The 27,746-nt window shown below is 47.1% G+C and overlaps 1 protein-coding gene across 1 annotated transcript in view; it reads left to right on the top strand.

The window, feature by feature from the left end:
• Window positions 1-8,507: 8,507 nt before the first annotated feature.
• LOC107112936 (intersectin-2-like) overlaps window positions 8,508-27,746 on the top strand; it is a gene marked incomplete at its 3' end in the record, with an annotated part of 55,297 nt that continues 36,058 nt past the window's right edge. Inside the window, exons 1-2 of the mRNA XM_015414147.1 lie at window positions 8,508-8,584; window positions 26,531-26,603. Of these exons, the coding sequence (XP_015269633.1) occupies window positions 26,576-26,603 (28 nt within the window). The remainder of the gene's footprint in view (window positions 8,585-26,530; window positions 26,604-27,746) is intronic.

The raw sequence follows: 27,746 nt of genomic DNA, 5'->3' as shown, positions 1-27,746 counted from the left end.
AAGCCCCTAATTTCCCAAGCATCCATCAGAAGACATGGGTTCCCTGAAAGGCAGAGAGCAAAAAGAAAAAAAAGAAAAGAAACCTAACAGTCTTCTTTATCATCAAAGCTGGAGAGTGATTTTAGACGGTGCACTAGGAAAACAATCAATAGAAGTCAAACCAGGTAATGGGCCAACACAACTATGTGCAGTCTTTACTTTAGAGAAGTGTGTGTGTGTGTGTGTGTGTGTGTGTGTTAAGTGCTATCAAGTTGCTTCTGACTTATGGAGACCCTATAAATCCTCCAAAATGTCCTATCATTCACAGCCTTGCTCAGGTTTTACAAGCTGAGGGCTGTCAGGCTTCCATCTCATACTGGGTCTTCCTCTTTTCCTGCTGCATTTTTCCCTAGCATCATTTTCTTTTCCAGTGACTCTTGTCTCCTCATAATGTGACCCAATACGACAGTCTCAATTTAGCTTCTAGGGAAGAGTTCAGGCTTGATTTGATCTGAAACCCACTGATTGGTCTTTTTGGCGACCCATGGTATCCATGGAACTCTCCTCCAGGGCCAGAATTTCGAATGGATCACATTTAGCCACTCAAGAAAAGGAACTTTAGAACTGGAGGAAAATGACCTATTCCTAGCTACCAGGAAATTGCTTAGCAGAGATGCATGCCCTCCAGTCATTAGGTAATATTACCCAATTTGGCCTCTAACAACTCTTCAACGAGCGCAAGCTGAAATACAGTAAGCACTATCAAACTATAAAAAGAGTCAGAACAACAAAAATGGGGGGACAGTCAAACCAACTGGAAGTCTGAATTCCCACAGGGTTTCAAGTTTTTTTGGGGTTTTTTTTGCTGTTGCCATCATCATAGCTGACTTATGGCGACCCTGTAGGGTTTTCAAGGCAAGAGGCGTTCAGAGGTGGTTTGTAGTACCTCGCTCTGTATGGCAACCCTGGTATTCCTTGGAGGCAGGGGTCATTTCCTGCAGGAGCACACAGGAGCGGAGCTCCGGCAGTAAAGAGCCCAGGGGGCGGGCACATGCAACAAGCCCCACCCCCTGCTCCCAGCAGCCCTCAGTCAGAGCAAGAAGCAGCCAAGTAAGCTGCAGAGCCCCCGCCCCCGGCCCCCTGGTCCAAAACAGTCCAGTGGAACCTTTAAGACCAAGTTTTATTCAGGTACAAGCTCTCCCTCCTCTGCCAGGACAGATCTGCACGTTATCCCTCCCCCCCCCATTAGCTAGCAATCCAAAACAGTCCAGTGGAGCCTGAGCGGTGGGTGTTGCCTTCTGACACACTTTTGGTGATGTCAGGGGGTGTGGCATATGCAAATGAGTTGTGCTAATGAGCTCCTGCACCCCTTTTTCTACGAAATGACCCCTGCTTGGAGGTCTCCCATCCAAATACTAGCCAGGGCCAACCCTGCTTTGAAGAAGAAGGAAGAGGAGATTGGATTTATACCCTGCCCTTCACTACACGAAGGAGTCTCAGAGCAGCTCACAATCTCCTTTCTCTTCCTCTTCGCACAGAAGACACCCTGTGAGGTAGGTGAGGCTGAGAGAGCTCTGACACAAACTGCTCCTGAGAGAACAGCTCTGAAAGAACTTGTAACTGACCCAGGGTCAGCAGCAGCTGCATGTGGAGAAGTGGGGAATCAAACCCGGTTCTCCCAGATTAGAGTCTGCGCTCCTAACCACTACACCAAACTGGCTCTAGATGTATATTAGGCACCTTCGAACGGCTTCCAGCTAATGGTGACCCTGTGAATTAGAGATCTCCAAAATGATCTCCAAAAAGAACTCTAACTGGAGAATCGGGTTTGATTCCCCCACTGCTCCACATGAAGTCTGCTGGGTGACCTTGGGCCACTCACAGATCTCTCACAGCTCTCTCCTTCATACACATTAGGATCAACTCAAGGACTATCTGACAGACAGCTTGACAATCTGGCCCGGATAGCAAAGCCATTTTTTTATATATATTTTTGGTAGCAGTAGGAAAATAAAAGCTGAAATAACTTGTATACTTTTGAGTGGGACTTTTTACAACCTCTTTTCACTAGAGCTTCCCCCTGGAACTTCTTTTTAAGACTCCATCTAGGAAGATGTTTTACCTGCACGTGGGGCTTGATTCATATTTCCAAAGGCAGAAGGAAGAAAGCTGTTTATTTGTGAAGACAGCTATACGGGCAGGATCGACAAGCACCCACTGCACTCTGTCTTCAAAGAATGGTAGCTTGGCCCTTTTTATTTCCAAAGCTGTCGAGCCAGAAGGGAATGTAGTCAAAGCAATGTCTGAACAAAGCCAGAATGCTCTGTTGCAGAAACGTGCCATGGCTGGTGCAGGTGATATATCGAAGATACCTAAACTGGCTGTTCTTTATACGGAGAACAGTTTATGTTCAGCTTTTACCCATCACATTTTCATCCCAAGGAGCTCACAGCAGAGTACGTGGTTCTCCCCCAACTCCACTTTACCCTCACAACAACCCTGTGAGGTAGTTTAAGCTAAGAGAATACAAATGACCCAAGGTCACCAAGTGAGTTTCTTGAGTGGCAATTTGAACGCAGGTCTCTTCGGTCCTGGTCTGACACTCTAAAATTTTTATAGGTTCCCAAACTTATTTGGCCTACCACCAAAAGGCTGCTTTAGATAGGTCCTGGACTCTTCTTTCTTTGTGCTTCCACTGCCCCCTTATTTGTATTCAACTCCCCCCAACTGCACCCAAGGCTCCGACCACCCACCCGGATTGTTCCAGCATCCTCAGGAACCAGTGCAAATGCTGCTTCACACTGACTCTAGCTTCTGGAAAATGTGGTCTCGCCATATTTTTCTCTTTCCAGGCTGTCACGGTCAGTGGCTAGGAAGGTTCTCCAATGGCTGCCACCACTCCGCTATGGGTCTCCTCGGGAGGAGCCCAGAGTACCCACCCGACCCCTTTATACACTCCTTTTCCAGTAGGTGGCCCCTTAAAAGTGACCGAAGGAGGAGTGAGGACCAAGGCAGAGTAACAAACTGCTTTTATTAAAGAGATTTAACAATGACTGCAATTTGGTATAGTGGTTAAGTGTGCCGGAAAAATGAGCACAGTAAAGGTAGGTAGACCAGCAAAATAAGAAACCCTAGCGCGTCTGACCACACTACCCTTATTTATTTATTTATCCTAGCCTTCTCTAGGCACCTAGTCTCAGACTGGCTCTGCTCCCTGGGCCTGAACCCCCACATCCCCACTTTGGGCAAGGCCTTTTATTCCTTCTTCCCAGGCCCCACCCTCTACTCCTCTGCTGGTGTCAAGTTTTCCCTCCCAAAATCCTCTGCTAACCAATCACGGGGTCCAAAGGGTGACCTTGGAAATGCAGGCCCTGTAGTCACTCCAATACAGGCTTCCCTGGAGCCACTAGGCCTCCCTAGAGCCTGTAGGCTGCACTACTATAATCCTGGGATCATGACACCTTATTTTACTCCCTCCATATTTCTACCTTGCTTTTCTCCTGAGTGGAGATCCAAAGGGGCTCACAAAAATAGATTTTAAATGAACGGAGTCTAATAAACGACTGTCAGCTAAAGCTGCCATGAGTGTAGTGTATGTTTCTAATTGCTTTGCATTCCTTCCCATGTGCCTAATTGCCGTTCGCGGGATGGGCGGGGTATAAATATGATAAATAAATGAATAAATAAATAAATAAATTCAAAGCTGTAACGCATATCTATTAAGGTCACTGGAGGAGTTGGTAGTGTCTAGGTTTCGTGGGAGCTTCTTCCGTTCCCAGCTCCGCAGCCGTTAGAGAATCTGCCAAATGCCCGCACGCGGGAGGCCCTCTAATTGGGTATTGCTGGGGGGGCGCGCATACGAATGCCCTATATCCTATTATGCGCATAGGTAGCCCGCCATTCCTAACAGTGTTCATGTTACTGCATCTATGGCTTTTCAATAAAAGTAAAACCTTCTTAGAAGCGTGTACTTCGTTGTCTTGCTGTGGATCCTGACGACGACACATCATGAGAGGGCCCTGGATCTCCTGGGCCAGTTCACTCAAGGCCATAGGCTGCAAGTTGAGAGCCAGCTGGCTTGTGCCCGAGGCCATCACCTGGCTTAAATACCTGCAAACGGGAAAGGAAAACAGATGCTCCCAAGAATTCCACTCACTTGCTCATAGAGCCTCTGGGCGTGCCCAGACTTAAATACCTGCAAACAGGAAAGGAAACAGAGGTTCAGTCTAGATGTGATGTAGCTGTCCGAGATGTTCCCAGGAATTCCTCTCCCTTGCTTCATTTCAGGAAATCAAAGTAACCCTGAAACTGTAGGAGACAGAATTTGGCCGTCACATTATGGGCATTCCGTATGCCCTTCTCTATCCCAACTTGGATGGCCCAGACTAACACAATCTCATGGGATATCAGAAGCTAAGCAGGGTCAACCCTGGTTGGTGCTTGGATGGGAGACCACCAAAGAAGTCCAGGGTTGCGAGGTTGTTGAGTCGCCAGCCTAACCGGCGAGTGATTCAGCAAGAACACAGCTTTATTCTTCAACTCGAACACAACTCCAACACGGATCAACATCTGATAGCCAGAACAACACGGTTCAGGTTTTACATTGCAGTTGCCCTGCTTTTAAACATTCCTGGCTAATGAAGCCACGCCCACTGTACACATACCAACCAATAAGGTTGTTCACATAAGGACCGATCACGACCATTCCCGCTCAGGGAGCTTGCTGCGAAGTGATTGGCTTGTTACTTCCTGGGCTAGCGATACCATTGGATGTATTTGGATCCTAGCCCAGGATGAAGCTTAACATTACAAGTGAATGAGATGTTTCACATACACCATGCGTTCCATGGCAGCTTTGGAATACACTACATATGCAGAGGCAGTACTTACCACCACCACCTGCCCTGACTTGGACAGCGCAGGATACCCCAATGTTGTCAGATCACAGAAGCTAAGCAGGCCTGGCCCTGTGGCTAGTATTTGGGTGGGAAACCTCCAAGGAATACCAGGGCTGTGACGCAGAGGCAGGCAACAGCAAAGAACCTCTGACCATCTCTCCCCCTGAAAGGGTCACCATAACTCAGCTGCGACTTGACGGTATTTTCTGTTGGGTTAAAGGAAAATAAAGTTATAGGTCTTGGAAGCACAGAAACTTTATGTAGTATCCCCGATCTTCCATGTTTCCCGGTTCAGAAGAAGAAGAGAAGAGACTGGATTTATACCCTGCCCTTCACTACCCAAAGAAGTCTCAGAGTGGCTTACAAACTCCTTTTCCCTTCCCCTCCCCACAACAGACACCCTGTGAGGTAGGCGGGGCTGAGAGCTCTGACAGAAACTGCTCTTTTCAAGGATAGCTCTGACAGAACTATGGCTTGCCCAAGGTCATCCAGCAGCTGTAAGTGGAGGAGTGGGGAATCAAACCCGGTTCTCCCAGAGTCCGCGCACTTAACCACTACACCACTACACCAAACTGGTTAAGGGGGGAATGCTGTTCAAACAAGTTTCAAAGATGATCTGACTCCATTGGTAACAAAAAGAAAGGATCTGACTTACAAAAATAGAAGCACACCTTACATGGCATATTCGTGCGGGTGCATTTAACTTATGAACAGATGAACTTCAAAAGGTTAACTTGCTGCAGCTCCAAGCCCAGGTAAGAGAGAGAAGAAGAGAAGTCCTATATAAGATGAAACAGAAGGCGACCAAGGACCAAAGAGGCTCAGCATCTAAGAGAGGGTAGGGGCCGCTCAACTGCCAGGTGTACCCGAGTGAGTGAATTCTCTTAACCCTGTCCCTCCCAGATCCTCTCGCATGCAGAGTCACAACACCCAGCACTTTCCACCACCACTTACCACCATGCCCTTCTCTAAAACGCAACTGATGAAAATAAGCAAAAATAAAACAGGAGTCTAGTGGCACCCCTTCAAAGACGAACAAAATTCATTCTGAGATTTCATAACTTGGGACTCATTCTATCATATGCACACAAAACTCCTGTTTTGTTGGTGCAGATTACCAGGGCTACCCTTCTGGAACTATCTTTTTGTGGCGACTCCTACAGGGGCACGGAGGAAGTTCAGAGAAGTGGCTTGATAGCCTGCCTCTGCCTCCCAGCCCTGGTATTCTTTGGAGGTCTCCCAGCCAAGTATTTGCCAGGGTCAGCCCGCCTTAGCTCCCGAGATCTGACGAGGTCGGGCTTGCCTGGGCTATCCAGGTCAGGGCTAGAACTATCATTTTAATTTTTATTAATTTCAAAATCTTACAAATTAATTACAAGCTTTTTTACAAGGAAATAAAATTAACATTCTTGAATAATAATCTACTCAAGTAGATTGATAAATTGTGAGAAATATGCGTTGGGTTACAGTACAAAATACATAAGATATGAAGAAATATTTTAAAGTTAAGTTTGACTGTTGCAATAATGTTGAAAATGTAATTTTTGGTTGGGTATTTGTTTGTTTGTTTATCTGTGTTATGTCTTTAAAATTCAATAAAGAAAGTATTTTAAAAAATAATCTACTCCAGGTTGCCAACTCTTTCTGCTTCTACTTCATTTGTATATTATATTGATGAATTAAGTCTGATAGAAGTTGGCACACCTAAAATAAATATTTCTGCCTCTCAGAATTACTCCAGTGCAAATGCAATTATAAACTCTATTTCCCATTATTTCCCTTATATCTATTTGAGTAACATTTTAGGGCTGGAACTACCATGATGAAAAGGTGTGTTGTTGAGATGGCCTCTGAGCACAGAGTGATTGAAAAGGCTTCACCCCATTGTTACTTTGGGAAGTCCAATATCATCCCACGAATTCCGTGCCCCTCAAGGAAGGATGAGACTGTACTATACTGGACTGAAAGTTAACTGCTCTACTGCAGATCCACAAGGCTGGTACCTTCCGAAACAACTATCCTTGATAACAGCCACCAGACTTATCTTTGGGAAACAATGGAAATTCGACTCACAACCTTCTAAGACCGAACGGCTAGGAAGATACCCTGCCTTTCCCCCCCAATGGGGCCCCAAAGCAGCTTACGTCATTCCCCTCTCCTCCATTTTACCCTCACAACAGCCCTGTGAGGTAGGTTAGGCCGAGAGGACGCCACTGACCCAAGGTCCCCCAGCAAGACTGCATGGCAGAAAGATACAAAATTAGTAAAACAGGCATATTTCAAAAAGCACTATTGAGGTTAACCCTCTAGGGATGCCAGCCCCCAGGTGGGCACCTGGGGATTCCCTACGATTACAGCTCATCTCCCGACGACAGAGATCAGTTCTCCTGGGGAAACCGGATGCTTCGGAGGGTGGACTCTATGGCATTGTACCCCACTGAGCTGAGGTCCCTGTCCCCCTGAGGCTCCACCCCAGGCCCATAGCTACAGTGGGGTATCTCGGGGCTAGGCCCCCCTGACTTGTTGGCAAGGCCCCCTGACTTCCCATCCAGCCCAGGCCATCACAGCCTTCTCCCCCGGATTAATCTGATTAGCCAGGGCCCCCTAAGAAATTTAAATGCCCCTGTCTTAAAAAACCCTGGCTATGGGCCGTCGCCACCCCCAAATCTCCAGGAGTTTCCCAACCTGGATCTGGCAACAACCCCCCCCCCACCCGCGCCAGTAGCCGGAGAGGACACGTGGCAACCCTATACTCCGCAGAGGTCCCTCCACAAGCTCCAAATCTCCCTGGATGTCCCAAAGCGGGGTTGGCAACCGTATTCCCCGGTAAGCTAAAGGCCCCCATTGAGCCTTGGTCCGCGGCGGTGTGCCAAAGCATTTCCCCCTGCCCTCCTTCCAGATAGATCTCCTTACCAGCCACCCCGAGTCCCGGATGCATTCCGACGGCCGCGCAGCAACTCCGCGAATCCCCGCGGTCGCTTGCAAGCAGTGCCGGATTTACGCATAAACTAAATAAGCTACAGTTTAAGGGCCTCGCAATCTGCTGGGGCCTCAAATAAAAACACAATATAAAAAATGATTTCAAATATTAAAAATGCGTATATATTTTAAATTTTTCTGAGACCAGCTGATGTAATTTAAAACAGAAGGGGGCCTCTGGGTTTGGTATAGCTTAGGGCCTCAACAAGTCTAAATCCAGCACTGCTTGCAAGTCCGATTTCGCCCGGCCTGAGCGGGTAAAAAACCCACCCTCCTCGTCCCCGATGGGGAGGCAAGCGGGGGGTGCGCGTCCGTGGCGCCGGAGCGGCCTCCCTTGCGAAGGAACGCTGGTCGGGGCTCCGGTTCCGCCGCGGGACGGGCTCCTCGGGAAGAAGGCGCAATTCCCCGCCGGAGCGCGGAGGAGGTGCTGCTGCTGCTCCCCCGAGAGCGCGGGGCCTTGGCTGCGCTCCGGGTCGCGATGCTGCGTGCCGCCGCCGCCGCCGCGGCAGTTCCTGTCCCTTCCCTGCCAAAGGAGCCGCCTCCGCCATGTTCCGGCTCTGACCGACGTGCCGCAGGAGCAGCGGCAGAAGGAGGAGCGAGCGAGAGAACCAGCCCGGGGAGGGAGGAGGGGAGGGAGGAAGGAAGCGGGGGAGCCCGGCCTGCCTTGCCTGCCTACTCACTCGCCGCGGGAGGAGGAGGAGAGGCTGACGGGCAGCGGCGCGCAACAGGTAGGCGCAGCAGCTGGGGACGCTGGCGGGGGTCCCCCCTTTCCCACCCGGCCGCGGAGGCTGCGCGGCTGGAGAGGAGAAAAGAGGAGCTGGCTGAGACGGGGCTTGCGGCCGGGAGGCACCCGGGCTGGGCAGCCCTCCGCGGCGCCCCTGGGGCCTGGCCGGCCGCCTGTGGGACGCGGGGGGCGGCCGGGTTTGGGGGCCCACGCTGGGAGAGCTCCGCTGCCGTTGAGATCGGGCGGGTGGCTGGGAGGCCGGCCTTCTTTCCCCGGGGAGCGGGACTCCGGACGTGTCGTGCAGCGTAGTGCCCGGGTTTGCAGAGGGCGCTCGGGCCGCCCGGGCTGGGGTGTCGTGGAGAAGGGCACCCGGGGCGGAAATAACTCTCGTGGAGCCTCGCTTGGGGGTTGGGTGGTGGGCGGCGGGAAGGAGATCTGAGAGTAGGGAGGAGGGGGGGGCGGTCTTCCGAGCCGGCTACTCCAAACCCTCCGTCTGTTCCCCGCGAGAGATCCGAAGCTAGAGCTTGCCGAGAGTGAGGACACGTGTCACAGGGTACGTGTGTACCTCAGGCGTGGACGTGAGTACAGCTGTTTGTAAGAAAGAGCCGGCGGGCCTTCGCTTTCAAAATATCAGAGCAGCACCTCGGTAGATTCTGGGTTCTGCCCTGATGTGGACGGGTCAGCCCGTCCTCATCTGATCTTGGAAGCTAAGCAGGGTCGACCCCCGTCAGTATGTGGAAGGGAGACCACCAAGGAAGCCCAGGGTTGCCATACAGAGGCAGGCAATAACAAACCGTCTCTGAATGGTGCCTTGAAAACTGTGAGGGTTGCCACAGACGGAAAAATACTGTATGTTCAGCTGTGTAACCTAGGAATTACACAACCCACATGCAAAGAAAAATGTATGCTCTGTATGGATTGTAACGCAACTGGAGTCAGAGGGGGCAGGTACAATCCGGAAAGCATTCCAGAGGGGTAGCTGTGTTAACTCTGCAGTAGTAAAAATTAAACAGGACTGTTCAAAGGCACTTACTGCATTTAAAAAGTGTGTCTGAGTTGCGCTGTGTTGCATTTGCAGAAGAACTTAAGCTGGAGGAAAACACTGATACCCTTTAACGGGACCCCCAGACTCCTGTTTGTACAGTTTGAAAGTTGCTATTTAGGCACCTGTCGGCCCCTAATATATGTGGCGTGCACGTGTTAAACCCAGAAAGCCCAACACATTGTCCTTCTCTGCCTCGAGCCCTTTTACTTCCCCCCCCTTGATCCCAAAATGGTAACTGAAAAATTTGGTGACATGCCTTGCGCATGGAGGACAAAAAAGAGAGAGGCAATGCTGTACTGGGCATGTTATGAGATGATTATGCTACAACAGCCCCTTTCGGACTCTCATATCCACCCAAATACGGTGTGAAATCTATTCTTCAGGCAGAAAATTTACGGATTACTTGTTATGGGAGAAGATTTTAATCAACGGCTAGTGCAGGGTTCTTCTGCGATCCCTTTAGACGGCTGTCCCGGAGGACGATGAAAATACTTGGTGCATTTTTGGATGTGTGTTATTTAAACTTTCGCATCTGTTCTCTTAAGCAGCTGGGTGGTACGTAAAAAGCTTACAGCTTAATAAAGCTGTGCTCAGACACTCAGCCATCCTTGGGACAGGAAATAGTTAACGTTTCTGGGTCTAAAAAAATAAATCAAGGGGTGTATTATTATATTTCTCAGTTCATTGTTAAATATTGATGCGTGGGCGTTTGATGCTTCTCAGGTATGAGCTGCGGTAATATTTTTGTCTCCTCTGAAACCCTCTTGTAAGTTGAACTCTGGGATTGGATTGTATATGCATGTGTTTCGTTTGAAATGCTTTCGGTGAGTCACGTTTGTTTGTGAAATCTCCCATGTACTTGAATCCGTGATCTGAAAGATGGAGGAGTTGGAGAACGGCAGGGCCCGAAACACTTCCACATGTTTCTATGGGAACTGTAGTTCTTTTCTCAAGACGAAGTATCACAACTTGGATTATAAAACGAGAGGGGGCGAATAAGTCAACACATGTGCATTCCTAGAGGCAGCAAATGCAGTCCGTGAACTGCAAAAGAGTGAGGGGGACATTGCCGTGTCCTCTGGCATCCAGTACCAATGATGTTAGCAGAGATCTGTTGGTCTTAAAGGCGCCACTGGACTGGAATGTAAAGCGAGAGATTAATTAGGTCTCTGATGTTTAAAACCTGGTTGGGCGCTTGGTGTTTAACTCCTGTTGTCATTTACGTTAGGTTTGAATTCATGAGCTGGTTTGGGGTTGAATTAATACATTAAAATTACATTCTACCAATCATAGAAAGTCTCTGGGCAGCATAGAATGTGGTAGTGAAAACCGTGGAAGGCTCCAGAGAGCAAAGTCCGTGTTGTCCCTGGCCTGGGTTTGCGTTTTATTCCACAGCATTCACCTTCTGGAGAAGAAGGTTGTCAAGTTTTCATTTTGATTGTTGTACTATTTATAGCGGTGCCTCAGTTGTGGAGGGTTCTCATTTCCCACTAGCGTTCAAAACAAAACAGCGTGGATCTTTCAAAACACAATTATGGAGGATTAGAAACAGACAATTAAAAACATGTTGAAGGTGGGGTATGACTTCCAGTGCCACCGCTGTGTTGTTTTGAGCTGTAAGGCCTAGAAACATAATTCCAAGAGAACGAAAGCTTGCAGATATTTCGAAATGCATTATGGTTTGCACGCCATATGTTGCTCACATAAGGAGATTATGCAGGCATTTTGGTGCCTTTTCTAAATGATAAGGGGTAGTGCTAAATGTGCAGACACTGCAGATTAGTTGAGCAGCACCTGTTACATCTGCTGTCTTGGAGATGACTTCTGTGACCTGTCCCAGATTTTCAGACTGAATTCTAGATATTACTTCTCTTAACCAAGGCTTGTATTATTGTACAGTATCTGTAGAATGTTTGCTTTTCATTCTGAACTGCCTTAGAAATCGCTATCCTTTATGTGAAATATATATTCTAATATATTGTCTGTTTCTGAATAGTGCCATAAGAACATAAGAGATGCCAATGTTGGATCAGGCCAAAGGCCCCTCCAGTCCAACACTCTGTATCCCACAGTGGCCAGAAATACCAGTGCCCTCAGGAGGTCCACCAGTGGGGCCAGGACATTAGAAGCCCCTCCCACTGTTGCCCCCCACCCCAAGCACCAAGAAGACAGAGCATCACTTGCCCCAGAGTCCCTATCTATACCTTGTGGCTAATAGCCACCGATGGACCTCTGCTCCATATGCCTATCTAATTCCCTTTTGAAGCCGTCCATGCCAAGTTAACAAATCTATGCCAACGATGCTTTAGAGGGGCTTGAAAAGTGAAGACACTAAAAACAAGAGAGAAAAAATCAGTGAGGTCTGCCCTCTCCATCTGAATTAGTCTTGGCAAAGTAAGGTGTTCTTTAAAAAATTAATATAACATTTTTTTTAATTCTCCCCAAGCCCAGTTCCAAGTTGAGACACCATTGAATTCCCAAGTGACATCATAGGCGTATGATGCTCCCTGTGCCCCCTTCCCACTTATCACTCGGTGGTAATGTGAGGTGTCACCCGGAGACCTTTCTGACAGGCATTCTTCCTTCTGTTTCCCTCCCTGGTGGTGGCAAGTCCTGTCAAGTCGCAGCCAATTTATGGCAACCCCGTAGGGTTTTCAAGGCAAGAGATGAACAGGTTGCAAGAATAGAGACGTTTTTTTCACTGCCTGCCTACATAGCAGCCCTGGACGACTTGGTAGTCTCCCCTCCAAGTACTAACCACCCGGAGAGCCAGTTTGGTGTAGTGTTTAAGAGCGTGGAGTCTGATCTGGGAGAACCGGGTTTGATTCCCCACTCCTTCACATGTAGCTGCTGGTGTGACTTTGGGTCAGTTACAAGTTCCTTCAGAGCTGTTCCCTCAAGGGCAGTTCTCGAGAGAGCTCTCTCAGCCCCACCTACCTCACATGGGCTGCGGTCACACGCACTAAATAATCCGCTTTCAGTCCACTTTCCAACTGGATATTGCCAGTTCACACAGTAAAAATCCAGTTTGAAAGTGGATTATTTAGTGTGTGCGACCACAGCCGTGGTGTCTGTTGTGGGGAGGGGAAGGGGAAGGAGATTGTAAGTCGCTCTGGGACTCCTTCCGGGAGTGAAGGGTGGGGTATACATCCAATCTCCCCCTCTTCTTCTATCCTGACTCTCCTTTCTTGCTTATTACTTGGAGGTAATGGAAGATGATGGAGCTGCGGTGGCTCAAGTGGTTAAGACACTGAACTGCAGGCTGTGGAAGGTCAGTAGTTCAGCAGTTCAAGACCCGAGTGTGCCGCATGACGGAGTGAGCTCCCGTCTCTAGTTCCAGCTCCTGCCAACCTAGCAGTTCGAAAGCAAGAAATTGCAAGTAGATAAATAGGTACCGCTTCGGTGGGACGGTAACAGCGTTCCGTGCGCCTTGGTGTTTAGTCATGCCGGCCACACGACCACGGAAACGTCTTCGGACAGCGCTGGCTCTTCGGCTTTGAAACGGAGATGAGCACCGCAACCCTAGAGTCGGACTCGACTGGCTTTCGAGCAAGGGAACCTTTACCTTTACCTTTTTAATGGAAGATGTCATCTGGAGATCTTTCTGAGAAGCATTCCTCTTTCTGTTTCCATCCCCGGTGGTGGAAAGTGCCGTCAAGTCACCGCCAATTTATGGCAACCCCGTAGGGTTTTCAAGGCAAGAGACATTCAGAGGTGGTTTTGCCATTGCCTGTCTCTGTGTAGCAACCCTGGACGTCCTTGATGGTCTCCCATCCAAGTACCTACCAGGGCTTACCCTGCTTAGCTTCCAAGAGCTAACAAGATCAGGCTACCCTGGGCCGTCCAGGTCTGGGCATCTCCATCCCTCCCGATATTTCCCAGCATGCCTGAGACCTTAGTGTGGGCATCAGTCACGCAGTCCTGGAACAATCTCATATCGAGAGAACATATTAAAGTTTAAAAAAAAGACACCAACACAAGAGCTAACAAGATCAGGCTACCCTGGGCCATCCAGGTCGGGGCATCTCCATCCCTCCCGATATTTCCCAGCATGCCTGAGACCTTAGTGTGGGTATCAGTCACGAAGTCCTCAAATCTCAAATCGAGAAAACATATTAAAGTTAAAAAAAAACACCAACAAAAACAAAAGCTAAGTGCGTTTTGACAAATTCATTCCCTATGCTTTGATAATGTTAGTAATATTTTAATATGCTGTGTTAACAAAGGTCGTTTAATGAAGGAAGTGGACTCAGGGCCTGTTGCCTTTTGGCGAACCAAGAGCTGATGCATTCTTTAATCTACACCTTGTTGCCAAATTGTTGAGTAATGCGGTCTCGTAATTAGCCACTGTGCTACTAAGTGGCCTGGACCACAAAAGTCTCCAAATCCTCGTTCAAGTAGGCAACGAACAGAGTCAGGTTTTCTGCCTTTTAAATGCACTGCAGTTCTATACAAAATCCTGCATCTTAAGGGCTGGAAAAGTCGCAATTCCCTGAAACAACGCTGCCTTAAAGGAAAATGTATAGTCTGTGTGCAGCAAACGGAATCGGAATGGGCATTTTCTGTGCCAAAACATTGCTGTCCTTTGTCTGTTTGATAGAGCAGCCAGTGTGGCGTAATGTTTAAGAGCAGTGGACTCTAATCTGGAGAACCAGGTTCGATTATGCACTTCTCCATGTGAAGCCAGCTGGGTGACCTTGGGTCAGTCACAGTTCTCTCAGAGCTCTCTCAGCCCCCCAAAATAAGTTTAGCTCGCTAAAAGACTTAGAACTTAATGCTGCCGGACAATCTTAGGATCTCCTGGCTATACCACACATAATGCCATACGGTAATTATAATTATTCACCTTGACCTTGATGACCATTGGCTGAATATCCCTTTGAGGACATGTGGGCGGACAAAGAGATTATTTAACCATTCCTCCATTCATGCCCTCAGCAGCTGTTCAGAACTACTGTTCAGCATTGTGAGGTAAACGCCTTATTTAATTTTAAAAGCAAATACAGTTATTTTAATGTTCCAAGTTAAAAACAACCTCTTGTTTTCCCAAAGGCTATTTACGTGGTTGGGAGATACTGAAGTTGTGTTCAGCCTTGTTATCTTGAATTATCAACTTGATCACAGATTGTTTATGTGGGTAGAGAGCTTCCTTTTGGCCTACCCTCTGTAGTGAGTCTCTTGGCTCGTGTGGCGCTTGCTCTTAACTTGTGAATTAAGGCAGGCCTTGACAGATTTTCTTCAGCTTTAGGAACCCTCCCGAAAATTTAGGAGCTGGACTTATTTTTCAGCATTCAGGGCATATTTCAGCATTTTCAGAATATTTTACTGACCATTCTTATTGCTGCCACCAAGCCTGATCCTAAATTCTTCAGTTTCTTGTCATTTCTTTTGAAGCTGTACCAAAAGTATTGTCGTGTATTAATAAATATGGGGGTAACCCGGGTTGTCATCACAACAAAAAGCTAGCCTCTGTCCCTCACCTAAATAAACTTTGTACTTCTGCCGAGAATCACCAAGAGGCACCGGCAATAAATGACTACTGAAAACACCAGGTGCCAAAATGTAACTTCTAGGTGCCCTGTCAACTGGGATTTGTTGAGTCGTGAATGAAGGGCTACGGAATTGTGTACCAATTATCCTGACGTTACAACAGAGATAGGGAAAGTATATATTCCTAGGCTTGTTTCCCATTTTGTATAGATTCTGTCAGACTGCCCCTTGTGTGTGGGAAAAATTAGAAGTTGAAACAGTATAACTAATTTGTCAAGGAGCTTTGATTTTTATATTAAACGCAATGGAACATACAACACCCGCCACTCCCTGTGGAAAGTTCTTCTTGGTAGTGGTCCGTCATCCAGATGGGTCACAAATGTTCAACTTTGTATAGTCCTCCGTTTCTTCTCAGCTTTTCAGAAGCTCGAAAAGTCGAGGTTTCTACCACCCGAGTTGCTATAAATTCAGTCTTGGCCTTTGATTTCTCATATTCATTGCCTTTCTGTTCTGTCACCGCTTAAGCTGCTTTTCCTTAACCTTTTCGGCGACACATTTTCTTCAGTGCTTCCCAGGGTTTCTATGGATGAGTAATGAATAGAACGTATACATGTTTTCTTGTTTCAAACAAGTTAGTGGCATGCAATTCGGTACAAAAGACGGCAGACGTCTAAACTGTGGCTCAGTGGTAGAGCATCTGCTTGGGATGCGGAAGGTCCCAGGTTCAGTCCCCAGCATCTCCAGTTAAGGAAATCAGTAGGTGATGTAAAAGAAGAAGAAGAGACGAGAAGGGATTGGATTTATACCCCGCCCTTCACTCAGTCCTAAAGCGGCTTACGAAGTCCTTTCCCTTCCCCTCCCCACAACAAATACCCTGTGAGGTAGGTGGAGCTAAGAGAGCTCTTGCCAGAACTGTCCTTGAGAGAACAGCTCTGGCAGAACTATGGCTTGCCCAAGGTCATCCAGCAGCTGCAAGCGGAGGAGTGGGGAATCAAACCCAGTTCTCCCAGATTAGAGTCTGCACACTTAACCACTACACCAAACTGGCTCTTTCTGAGACCGCACACTTAACCACTACACAAAACTGGCTCTTTCTGAGACCCTGGAGAGCTGCTGCCAGTCTGAGTAGACAATACTGACCTTGATGAACCCAGGGTCTGATTCGCTGTAAGACAGGTTTGTGTGATCGCAGTTGAATCCCACCGCATACTAATAAACATCTGAAATTGGCGTATCAAAATGAGGTTGAGGTGTTTGTTTGTTTGTGCAATCCTGTGCAGAGTTATCCCTAGTCTAAGCCTGATGAAATCAATGCTCCGCACAAGATTGCAGTGTAGAGCATGTGCGCTAGGGTGTTTACTCATTCCTTGGCACATGAAGAGCCACACATTTCCTTCCATCCCTGGCGTGAGGCCTGCCCCTCAGGGGGACTGGCAGATTACTTGTTCCTCCGGAAGTTGCTGTTTCAGAGTGGAAGCCACCTGTCAACTGCCTTGCCCACTTTCCTGACACATGGGGCAAGCACCATGCTGGGGACAGTGCTCAGAAGAGCCATGCGTGGCTCCCGAGCCACTGAGTATCACTGAACTTAAGTACTATGATTTAAGTCTGAATCACCACTCTGTCATTGGAAGCTTATTGGGTGACCTTGAGCCAGTATCATTAGATGCATTCTTCTGCCCTCTCTTTTATCCCCTTTAATTCTCTCTGTGTGGTTGGTGTATGTTTGCAACTTTGCATGCATCCTTTCTTTCACTCTTGAAAAGCCAAGTCTCTTCTCCTTGTAGAATAATTTAGGCTGTGTAATGAACCAGACTTCTGCTGGCTGGCTTCTCCCTTCTATCCAAGATAGCAGCTATGGACCATGATAGATCTGTTCTTTAGTTGTCTCATTATGCAAAGTTCCCAGGGTGTTGGCAGTTTCACTCCTCTGCAATCACAGTTGCAGTAATATTTGGATTAGGCAATTCGGCAGGAGTTCCTTAAAGGGAAGAAAACCAGTCCACTATCTTTGCCTTTTGTTATTGTCTTTTTAAAGTTCTCTCTCTCTCTCTCTCTCTCTCTCTCTCACACACACACACACACACACACACACACAACACACACACTCAGTATTAGTTCTTGGTGTGAAATCACCACAGATGTCTTGCTAGTAGTGCTGTACTCTGTTAATGTAGCGGTTGTGGGAATGCCCTGTTATATAACAGGCTAGCTTGACCCATTATTGGTGGGTTTTTGGCCTTTTAATTTTTTTAAATTATGTTTATTGGCTCAAGTGGTTAAGACGCTGAACTGCAGGCTGTGAAAGGTCAGTAGTTCAGCAGTTCGAGACCCGAGTGTGCCGCATGACGGAGTGAGCTCCCATCTTTGGTTCCAGCTCCTGCCAACCTAGCAGTTTGAAAGCAAGAAATTGTAAGTAGATAAATAGGTACCACTTCGGTGGGAAGGGAACAGCGTTCCATGCGCCTCGGTGTTTAGTCATGCCGGGCACATGACCACGGAAACGTCTTCGGACAGCACTGGCTGTTCGGCTTTGAAACGGAGATGAGCACCGCAACCCTAGAGTCGGATTCGACTGGCTTTCGAGCAAGGGAACCTTTACCTTTACATACATATCACCTGATTATTAAGTAGGGTGGATGGGAAGAAAATAGAACCTATTAAATACAATAACTTCTTACAAGGGGTATTCTTTCTTTCTTAGAGATGACTTCTGGTTTCTTCTTTGAAACATTCCGATGAGATTGAAAGGAAAATCCAGTGTTAATCATGTGCTTGAGAAAGACTTCTCTGTGGTCTCTGTATGTCTCTTTAATTCTTACCTTCTTGCATGGACTGCAAATGGACAACTAAGAAGAACAGTGCTCTGTTACACCAATACCTTCTTTTCACAGCTATGACTAGTCTGGTGTTTAAGTTAAAGGACATCCAACTTTTCCTGTTTTTCTTCATGTGGCAATATCCTTCAGCATGAAAGTTACACTGTAGGCATTAAACCCGAGAAGCATGGAAAATGGATGAGTTAGATTTCAGTTCTGCGCTGAAATGAAACTTGATTACAATACTTCTTGCAAAATCTGAAAAGTGTGATATTTTATTTGTTGCTCTTTCAGGATTATAATCTTTCTCTTTGTCTTTGCCTAATACATGGCAGAGCTTGGTAGTTAATTTTTAAACGTCACTGTTTTCATTAAGAAGTGGCTTACATAACACCATACGGAAAAGCGAAAATCAATTATTAAAACAGCAGCCAAGAATTGGCAGCGAGTGTGTGCACAGGGTGATGTTTATTTGTCATTCTCTTTCAAAAAGGCTTCTTATTCCTCAAGCAGTGTTTTAATGACCTCGTGCTTTTTGATTTGTGTCTTTTGTGTGAAGACTACGTTCTTTAAACTTCTTGTAAATTATTTCCTTTTGGGTAATAGCTCAAATAATTCTCTCCAAGATATTAGGCTAACAAGTATTAATATTTATCTTATATCTTGGGTCATTTGTTGTATTGTAGTTCAGTGGGATGCAGTGGTTGTAACTGTAAATAAAATATTCATAACTGGAGGGGGACCATGAGGACTTGGATGAAAGGGAAAATCCCACTTACCTCCTTCCCACCACCACTTTCTCCTGTCTAATTCTGCCTCCGTGCCCCCTTTTCCCAACCCATCCAATCATCTGATTTCCCCCCCCACCCTCCCAACCTGCCCAGTTGCCTGGTTCCCTCCCCTCCTTGCCTATCAATCCATTAATCACTTCCCCCAATTTTGGGGGTGTTTAACCCCAAATCTGGAGCTGTGGTGGCTCAAGTGGTTAAGACGCTGAACTGCAGGCTGTGTATGGTCAGTAGTTCAGCAGTTTGAGACCCGAGTGTGCCGCATGACGGAGTGAGCTCCCGTCTCTAGTTCCAGCTCCTGCCAACCTAGCAGTTCGAAAGCAAGAAATTGCAAGTAGATGAATAGGGACCACTTCGGTGGGAAGGTAACAGCGTTCCATGCACCTTGGTGTTTAGTCATGCCGGCCACATGACCACGGAAACGTCTTCGGCTGGCTGATCGACTTTGAAACGGAGATGAGCACCACAACCCTAAAGTTGGATTCGACTGGCTTTCGAACAAGGGAACCTTTACCTTTACCTAACCCCAAATCTACTTTCTACCGACTTTTGATATTTTTGTGGAAACCTAAGGATTATTCCACAGGAATATCAAAAGTGTGTGGAAAATAGATTTGGGGTTAAACACCCCACCCCCCAAAGTGAAAATAACTAGCCAACAAAAAAAGTATACCTGACCTAGACAGCTCAGACTAGCCCAATCTAGTCAGAATACCTAAGTCTGACACGGAGGCAGGCAATGGCCAAACCCCCCCCCCCAATGCCTCTTATCTTGAAAACCCCATGGGGTCACCATAAGTCAGCCTCTCGAAAGCATTTTCCACCACCAAGGATTATCCCAAGTTTGTAGTGAGATAAATCCAGCTGTTTCCCATCTCAGGTTTTCGCCTGAGTGGTGAAGCCACATGTTCCTGTTAGATGTACAGTTGATAATGCATGCATTTAAGAGGAGGAGGAGAAGCATTTATACCCTGCCCTTCATGACCGGAAGGAATCTCAGAGCGGCTTACGAACTATCTCAGTGCTGGGTAGATTGGTTTGGTAATAAGCTGTCCTAAGCCAGCATGGCTGCAGCATATCTTTCACAGGAGAATGCAAAAGTTGTGATTGCTGTAGAGAGAGTTCCTTTAGAGTTGTCATAAAGTTTGCATGCGTTTCTAAATGTAGTTTATTAATGCTCAAGGGATGTTGTTTTGTCTTATGCCTGCATAGATTCTGCTCCTAGTCTGTGTAAGACCTCTCTTGTCCCATAATATTTAAGGTGTCAGAAAGTGCCTAATGTGATAGTTGCTAATAGTTATTTTGGTTCGTTCTAGAATAGCTGATAAGTGCTATAAATAGACAGCTGATAAGTATTATAAATGGGCCTGAATGTTGAACTAAAGGTTGAGAATAGAAATGGAAAAATAAACGTACTATACTTTTAACCTTAGAGCTACAAATTGAATATCTCAGTGGTTCAGTTTTCTTTCTTCCTTTCCTTTCCTTTCCTTTCCTTTCCTTTCCTTTCCTTTCCTTTCCTTTCCTTTCCTTTCCTTTCCTCCTTCCCCTTTCCTTTCCTTTCCTTTCCTTTCCTTTCCTTCCTTCCTTCCTTCCTTCCTTCCTTCCTTCCTTCCTTCCTTCCTTCCTTCCTTTTTGGTGTAGTGGTTAAGTGCACGAGCCTTAATCTGGGAGAACCGGGTTTGATTCCCCACTCCTCCACTTGCACCTGCTGGATGACCTTGGGCAAGCCATAGTTCTGTCAGAGGTGTTATTGAAAAAGAGCAGTTTCTGTCAGAGCTCTCTCAGCCCCACCTACCTCACAGGGTGTCTGTTGTGGGGAGGGGAAGGGAAAGGAGATTGTAAGCCGCTCCGAGACTCCAAGTGAAGGGCGGGATATAAATTCAATCTCTTCCTTCTCCCTCCCTCCGGAGCAAAGTAATTTGTGCAGCATCTGAGAGGGAGCATTGCTGGATAGCCATCTGTAGCCTCTCAAGGCACTTTTAATATTCTTGGCCTCGAAGTTAGGGTTAGGGAGGGTTAGGGTCGTAATGGCCTGCCACTTCTAATTGCACTCCCACTATATGTCCTGTAACGTCAGCAGGCAGCAAGTCGGGGCAATTGCCAAGGCCCGAGGGTTGCTGCGGGGCCCACTGTTTATGTCACCAACATGGGGCATTGGAACAAGGAGGGTGGAGAAAGGAGAAAAAGGTCACCTCCGCTCACAAGCCTGCTCCGTCCTTTGGATTGCCAGCTTACAGGTGGTAGAAAACAATGCAAAAACACTGTGATTGAATTTTAAAGGTATCTTAGAGTTCCATTCACAATATATAATCATTAGACCACAAGTGCAGTAAGAAATACCAATTCCAATGCGTATTGCATCATTCATTTCAAAACCTGCAATACCAGACCTCAAAACAGATAAGGATCCACGCGCAAGAATTCCAAGGGCTTCAAGAAGTCCACAAACTGAATAGCCTACCCAATAAAGTGCTTCATGAATAATAGCTGTATCTCCGAGTATTTTTTAAAGGTTTAATGTGCATAAATATCTTCAAATGCTTTCTTAGGCAAATCAGGTAGGAAGTAAACAAGCAGGTTTTGAAACTAACGATGCATTATACATTGTAATTTGTACTTCTTATTGTACTTGTGGTCTGTGATTATATATTGTGAACGGAACTCTTAAGATGCCTTTAAGAATTACATTTAAGTATATTAGATTCTTTTGAACTATGGTGCTGGAGAAGACTCTTGAGAGTCCCTTGGACTGCAAGGAGATCAAATCAGTCAATCCTAAAAGAAATCAACCCTGACTGTTCCCTGGAAGGCCAGATAATGAAACTGAAGCTCAAATACTTTGGCCACCCAATGAGAAGGGAGCACTCACTGGAGAAGACCCTGATGCTGGGAAAGACTGAAGGTCAAAGAAGAAGGGGACGGCAAAGGATGAGATGGTTAGACAGTGTCATAGATGCAACGAACATGAAATTGAGCCAACTTCAGAGGACGGCGGAAGACCGGAGGGCCTGGCGGGAGCTGGTCCATGGGGTCGCGAAGAGTCAGACTCGACTGTGCGACTGAACAACAACAACATATTCGTGAAATTCAATCACGGTGCTTTCCACTTTGTTCCCATGATTGTAGCTGGAGATTTCCTTGGATTACAACTGATCTCCAGGCGACAGAGATCAGTTCACCTGGCGAAAATGGTCGCTTTGGAAAGTAGACTCTGTGGCATTATACCCCAGTGAAGTCCCTCCCCTCCTCAAACCCCGCCCTCCTCAGGCTCCGCCCCCAAAATATCCAGGTATTTCCCAATCCAGAGCTGGCAACACTATCCATCCTCCTCAGCTGCAAGGGGTGACATTTGAGGCGGAAGGGTGGAGTTAAAGGGGAGGGACCATTATGAGGAGGAAGTAGGGGTGGTACCAAGGTGTTCCTGAAGCCCTGGCACAGCTGTCCTTGAAAAAGAGCAGTTTGTGTCAGAGCTCTCTCAGCCCCACCCACCTCACGGGGTGTCTGTTGTGGGGAGGGGGAGGGAAAGGAGTTTGTAAGCCGCTCTGAGACTCCAAGTGAAGGGCGGGGTATAAATCCAATCTCTTCTTCTTCTCTTCTTCTTCTCCTTCTGATGGCACTCTGTTACTCAAGATCCACAAAAATCTGGAGCCAGCCATGTCGAGCACCCCTGAATCTTTGCATATTTTGTGTACAAGATCACAGCATTACTCCTCGTCGGTACAGAAGTCCTTGAATCTAAGTATATGCAGCACCACAGTGAGGCAGAGGTATTTGTGAGTGTGTGAAGGAGAGATAGAGAGACCGACTATTAAGTTTGCCAGCTCTGGATGGGGAAGTACCTGGAGATTTGGGGAGTGGAACCGGGGTAGGGCATGGTTTGGGGAGGGGAGGGACTTCCGCAGGGTACGGTGCTATAGAGTCCACCCTCCAAAGCAGCCATTTTCTCCAGGGTCGTTGGTCTGTATTGCCTGGAGATCAATTGTAATAGCGGGTGTTCTCCAGGCCCCACCTGGAGGTTGGGAACCCAGCAACTATCCCTCCTGCAGGTTTGATGAGCAAGGATGAGGATGGGCCCTCCTTCAGGCCTGTCTCCCTCAGCACCCAGCAGCAGTACTGGCAGTAGGGATGGGGAATAAGCAGCTAATGGCACCAAAATCCATCCTCAGCGGTAGATAGAAGAAGAAGAGGAGACTGGATTTATACCCCGCCTTTCACTTGGAGTCTCAGAGCGGCTTACAAACTCCTTTCCCTTCCTCTCCCCACAACAGACACCCTGTGAGGTAGGTGGGGCTGAGAGAGCTCTAACAGAAACTGCCTTTTCAAGGACAGCTCTGACAGAACTACGGCTTGCCCAAGGTCATCCAGCAGCTGCAAATGGAGGAGTGGGGAATTAAACCCGGTTCTCCCAGATTGGAGTCCGTGCACTTAACCACTACACCAAGTTGTGGGGAGCAAGTGAACTACTGGTGGCGGGTGGTGGTGAAAAGCAGCCTTGTGTTTTGCTAATTGGGCAAACCAACCCCGGAACTAGTCCTAAAGTGTCTGTCCTGTCATTCCTCGAGCAACTTCCTTCAGCGTGTGCTTAATTATTTCAGTAACTTCACAACACATGGTTTGAGGATTATATCCTAAAGGTGCAAACATGGATGAAGAAGTAGGAGGCAAATCTAACTACAAAATCACATTTTTTAAGAAGAGTTGGGTTTGATAAAGAGATAATTACGTCCGCTGCTTAGTCATGTTTGCGTGTGTGTTTTTCTTTGTAACTTTTTAGAATAGCTGTTTTAATTTACACACCTTAGTCTTGAGGAATTGATTAGGTCTAGAAGAAAACACCATACTGGTATGTATTCTATTTGAGCCTCTCTGGGTGGCTTCATGTAGCTTGCATGAGCCTCAAGCAATTAGTTCCTCCTTTTATATCCTAGTTCCTTTTTAACGGTGGTTTTTTCCCCTCCCTAATAATATCCAGTTATGAAATTAAATGAGTAAGATTTGGGGAGGCAGTTAGTAGCCCACCTCTGTGTGAATGCATTATGGTCTCTGCTAGATGCAAAGTATTGTTGTTGTTCAGTCGCACAGTCGAGTCCGACTCTTCGCGACCCCATGGACCAGATTCCGCCAGGCCCTCCTGTCTTCCGCCGTCCTCTGAAGTTTGCTCAATTTCATGTTTGTTGCCTCCGTGACACTGTCTAACCATCTCATCCTTTGCCGTCTCATCCTTTGCAAAGTATTACGTACAGTTAAACCAAGGCCTCTCGGTTGACTGGTTCCATCAATCTCTGCTCGCTCTGTTACACTGAGGTAAAATTTAAAGGTAATTACTTGGATTGATGTTGTACTCTAGAAATCTAAGCATAGTTGAACTTGGAATTAATTAATGTTTGCCTTTTCTGCGTTTTTCACTTATGCTTGGTGGAGTGGTTAAAGTGTCGGGCTAGGATCTCGGGTTCAGATTCCCACGCTGCCATGGAAGCTTGCTGGGTGACCTTGGGCCAGTTGCGCACTCTCAGCCTAACCTACCTCACAGAGTTGTTGTGATGATAACGTGGAGGAGAGGAGAGTCCGCCATTGGGGAGAACGGCAAGACATAAAGTGAATAAATAAAATAGCTTCATTAATTAGAGGTCAGAGATGATCTAATTTACTAATTTCAAATGGGTAACCGTGTTAGTCTGTTTGCAATATCAAACAGGAACCCTGCTGGCACTTTTTACAGGCTAAGAAGATTTAATTTATTTTTTAATTGTTTAAATTTGATTTATATACCGCCCTCCCTGTAAACGGGCTCAGGGCAGTTTACATCAATCAGTATAAAACAATTTTAAAAATGTGAAGATGACAGTTTACACAAGATGAAATCATAGAATACTGTGTAAAAGCAGAGATAACAGATGCAGTACCACTTCAGTGGGAAGGTAACAGCGTTCCATGCGCATTGGTGTTTAGTCATGCCGGCCACATGACCACGGAAACGTCTTCGGACAGCGCTGGCTCTTCGGCTTTGAAACGGAGATGAGCACCGCAACCCTACCTTTACTATTCCCTCTAAGCTTAGTTTTGTCCTAGCTCAGGACGGATGGCTTCAGAGCAAACTAATTTATGCAGCAGCCCAGTTGCTCGCTCACAACTTTAATGCCAGTAGCTCACAAAGGAGGATTTTTGCTCACAAGACTCCGCAGCTTAGAGGGAGCATTGATCAGATGTCCAACCAGATTGACTGAAATACAGTGGTGGGTGCCCGGATGTCTATTCAGATCCAGGCCACTGGTGGGAGATTGGCCAACAGATGAGGAAGGAGGGATGTCTGCCACCTCAATCAAAAGCTCGGTGGGAGAACTCCGTCTTGCAGGCCCTGTAGAACTGCAGTAACCTCATTCTACCAGGGCCGAAAAAGCCCTGGCCCTGGTTGAGGCTAATTGGACGTCCCTGGGGCCGGGGACCACCAAGAGATGTTGATTTGTGGACCTCAGTGCCCTACGGGGCTCGTATTATTCCAGCGTAACATTCCATGGAGTACAGCTTGCTTCCTCTGAGGTAGTAGCATTGGAGTCTAACTAGGCAATAGGCCAGGTGGGGCCTGGAGATCTCCTCAATTACAGTTGATCCCCAGATGATAGCGATCAGTCCCCTGAAGAAAATGGCTACTCTGGAGGTGGACTCTATGGCATTATACTCTCTGAGGTCCCTCCTCTCCCCAAACCCTGTCCTACCAGGCTCCACCACCCCCCACCCAAATCTCCAGGAATTTCCCAATCCACAGTTAGTAATGAATGAATAATTAGTAGCAGGGTCAAGGGGGTGTAATTAGGTTGTTGTGTCCAAGTACTCTTATTGGTTGGGTCTTTTTTCCAAATGGGGTTACCAGTCTCCAGGTCCAGGTAACCTGGACTCCATTTTGTCAGCTGATGGGGGGGACTGATCTAGCAGGAAGGTGAGGGGAGGTCATGGGCTGCACGTTCAGCAGACCTTTAAAGGGTCTTTTTGTGAGCAGGGTGGGGGCCGCAATGCGTGCGGCCGATTTCCCCGCCCACCCCTGGAATGCCCCCGAAATCCCCCCCTCCAGAGCGACGGGGGCACTTGGCAACCCTGTGTTCAGCTGTTCCCTGATATGGGTGTATGTATATAATCTTTCCTGGAGTGCTCAGCCTTCTATTCGTCTTTATAGCGCCTCCTCCTTTTTTTTTTGCCATCAAGTTGCAGCCGATTTATGGCAACCCAGTAGGGTTTTCGAGGCAAGAAACGTTCAGACTTCCTTGGTGGTCTCCCACCCAAATACTAAACAGAGCCAGCCCTGCTTAGCTTCCACGATCTGACGAGATGATGCCGCTAGACTCCTACTAATTTGCTAAGGATCCAGGGGTGTGTGTGTGTGTGTGTGTGTGTGTGTGTAACAAATCTAATGTAATATAATTCGTGCTCCCAGTTATTGTAGGCATATTTTGATGCCCAAGTACTACTGACGGCACAATATATCCCTTTACATTAACATTTGTATTTACTTCATTTTTATTTATCGATTTGCTTCACTTATACTCCGCCTTTCTCCTCCATGGGGGCTCGAAACAGCTCACAGCCTTCTCCCCTCCCACCTTCTGGAGTCAAGACCATCCAAAATCCTTCTTCTCTCCCCCCCCCCCCTTTATAAATTCATCCTCTCCAGCAGAGATTGCAAGGCCTTGCCTTGTTTTCTTGTCAGAAGTCTCGGTTTAAGGGGACAGGCGGGTTGTCTCCGTGAATGGTAAGGTCTGTGCTCTGTCCTTGTTGCATTATTAATGCACAATCTTTTTTCCCCCCCTCTTCAGTTGCAGATGGCTAAAAGCTAGCGAGGAGTATCGAGGAAGACCACAATGGCTCAGATTCTCACAACCCTAAATAGTAAGTAGCTTGTATATGGTGTTCATTGCCGACTCGGAGCTCTCTGTCTTTCTATAACCTAGTCTCCTTTAACAGTACACAGAGATTGCGTCAGGATTTCGGTCCGTATGTGGAAGAATGTCTGCTTTTGCTTACAGATAGCATTTTGTGTGTGTGTTCTATTAGCATAAGGGGCTGCGGTGGCTCAAGTGGTTAAGACGCTGAACTGCAGACCTGAAGGTCAGTAGTTCGGCAGTTTGAGACCCGAGTGTGCCGCATGACGGAGTGAGCTCCCGTCTCTGGCCCCAGCTTCTAATAGTAAAAGCAAGTATCTCTTTGATAGTGATTTCATCCCTTCCTGGTTGTATTTACTGTTCCTGCCCAAAAATAATTTTGGCTTTGAGTTTGTGCTTGTGTCCTGTTTTTCTCAGGTGGGATATAAAAAGAGCATTTGGGCCATAGTACATAGAGGTTCCTTTCCTGCCTACCGCTGGCTTTCGAGCAAGGGAGACCTTTACCCGTTACCTCTATTAGCATTCATCTCAAACATGCACTCCGTTTAATCTACCCGAAAAGAATTTGTTTGAAGCATCTGTACTTCTTGCAGTGTTTTAAAGGTATGTCACAATGTGACACACTTCTGATTTTTTTTTGGGGGGGGGTCTTTATTTTGTGTGTATGTGTGTATGCCTGGAAGTCATGGTTGACTTCTGGTGACCGCCTAGTGGGGCTTGAGCATTTCAGAGAGGTGGCTTACTGTTGCCTGCCTCTGCGTCCCAGCCCTGGTATTCCTTGGAGGTCTCCCTTCCAAGTACCTGCCAGGGTCAGCCCTGCTTGGCTTCCGAGATCTGACGAGACCGGGCTCTCCTGGGCTATCCAGGTCAGGGCCCGCCCACCCTTTTCTTGATTGAAATGTGGCCTCTTAAGTATATGGGTTTTTGAAAACTTTTGGCTACATCTCTGCTAATAAACAAAACACACCAGCCTGCCCTGTATTTATTTATTTGTTATTTACGTTATTTGTATCCCACCTTTCATCCCAGAGGGAACGCAAAGCAGTTTACATCATTCTCCCCCATTTTATCCTCACAACAACCCTGTGAGGTAGGTTAGGCTGAGAGTGTGTGACTGGCCCAAGGTCCCCCAGCAAGCTTCCGTGGCACA

Source organism: Gekko japonicus, unplaced genomic scaffold (genome assembly GCF_001447785.1).
Source record: "Gekko japonicus isolate JY-2015 unplaced genomic scaffold, Gekko_japonicus_V1.1 scaffold5071, whole genome shotgun sequence".
In the NCBI taxonomy this organism is placed as follows: domain Eukaryota; kingdom Metazoa; phylum Chordata; class Lepidosauria; order Squamata; family Gekkonidae; genus Gekko; species Gekko japonicus.
The sequence above is the reverse complement of the archived record's forward strand: the minus strand, read 5'-3'. Positions and strand labels throughout refer to the sequence as shown.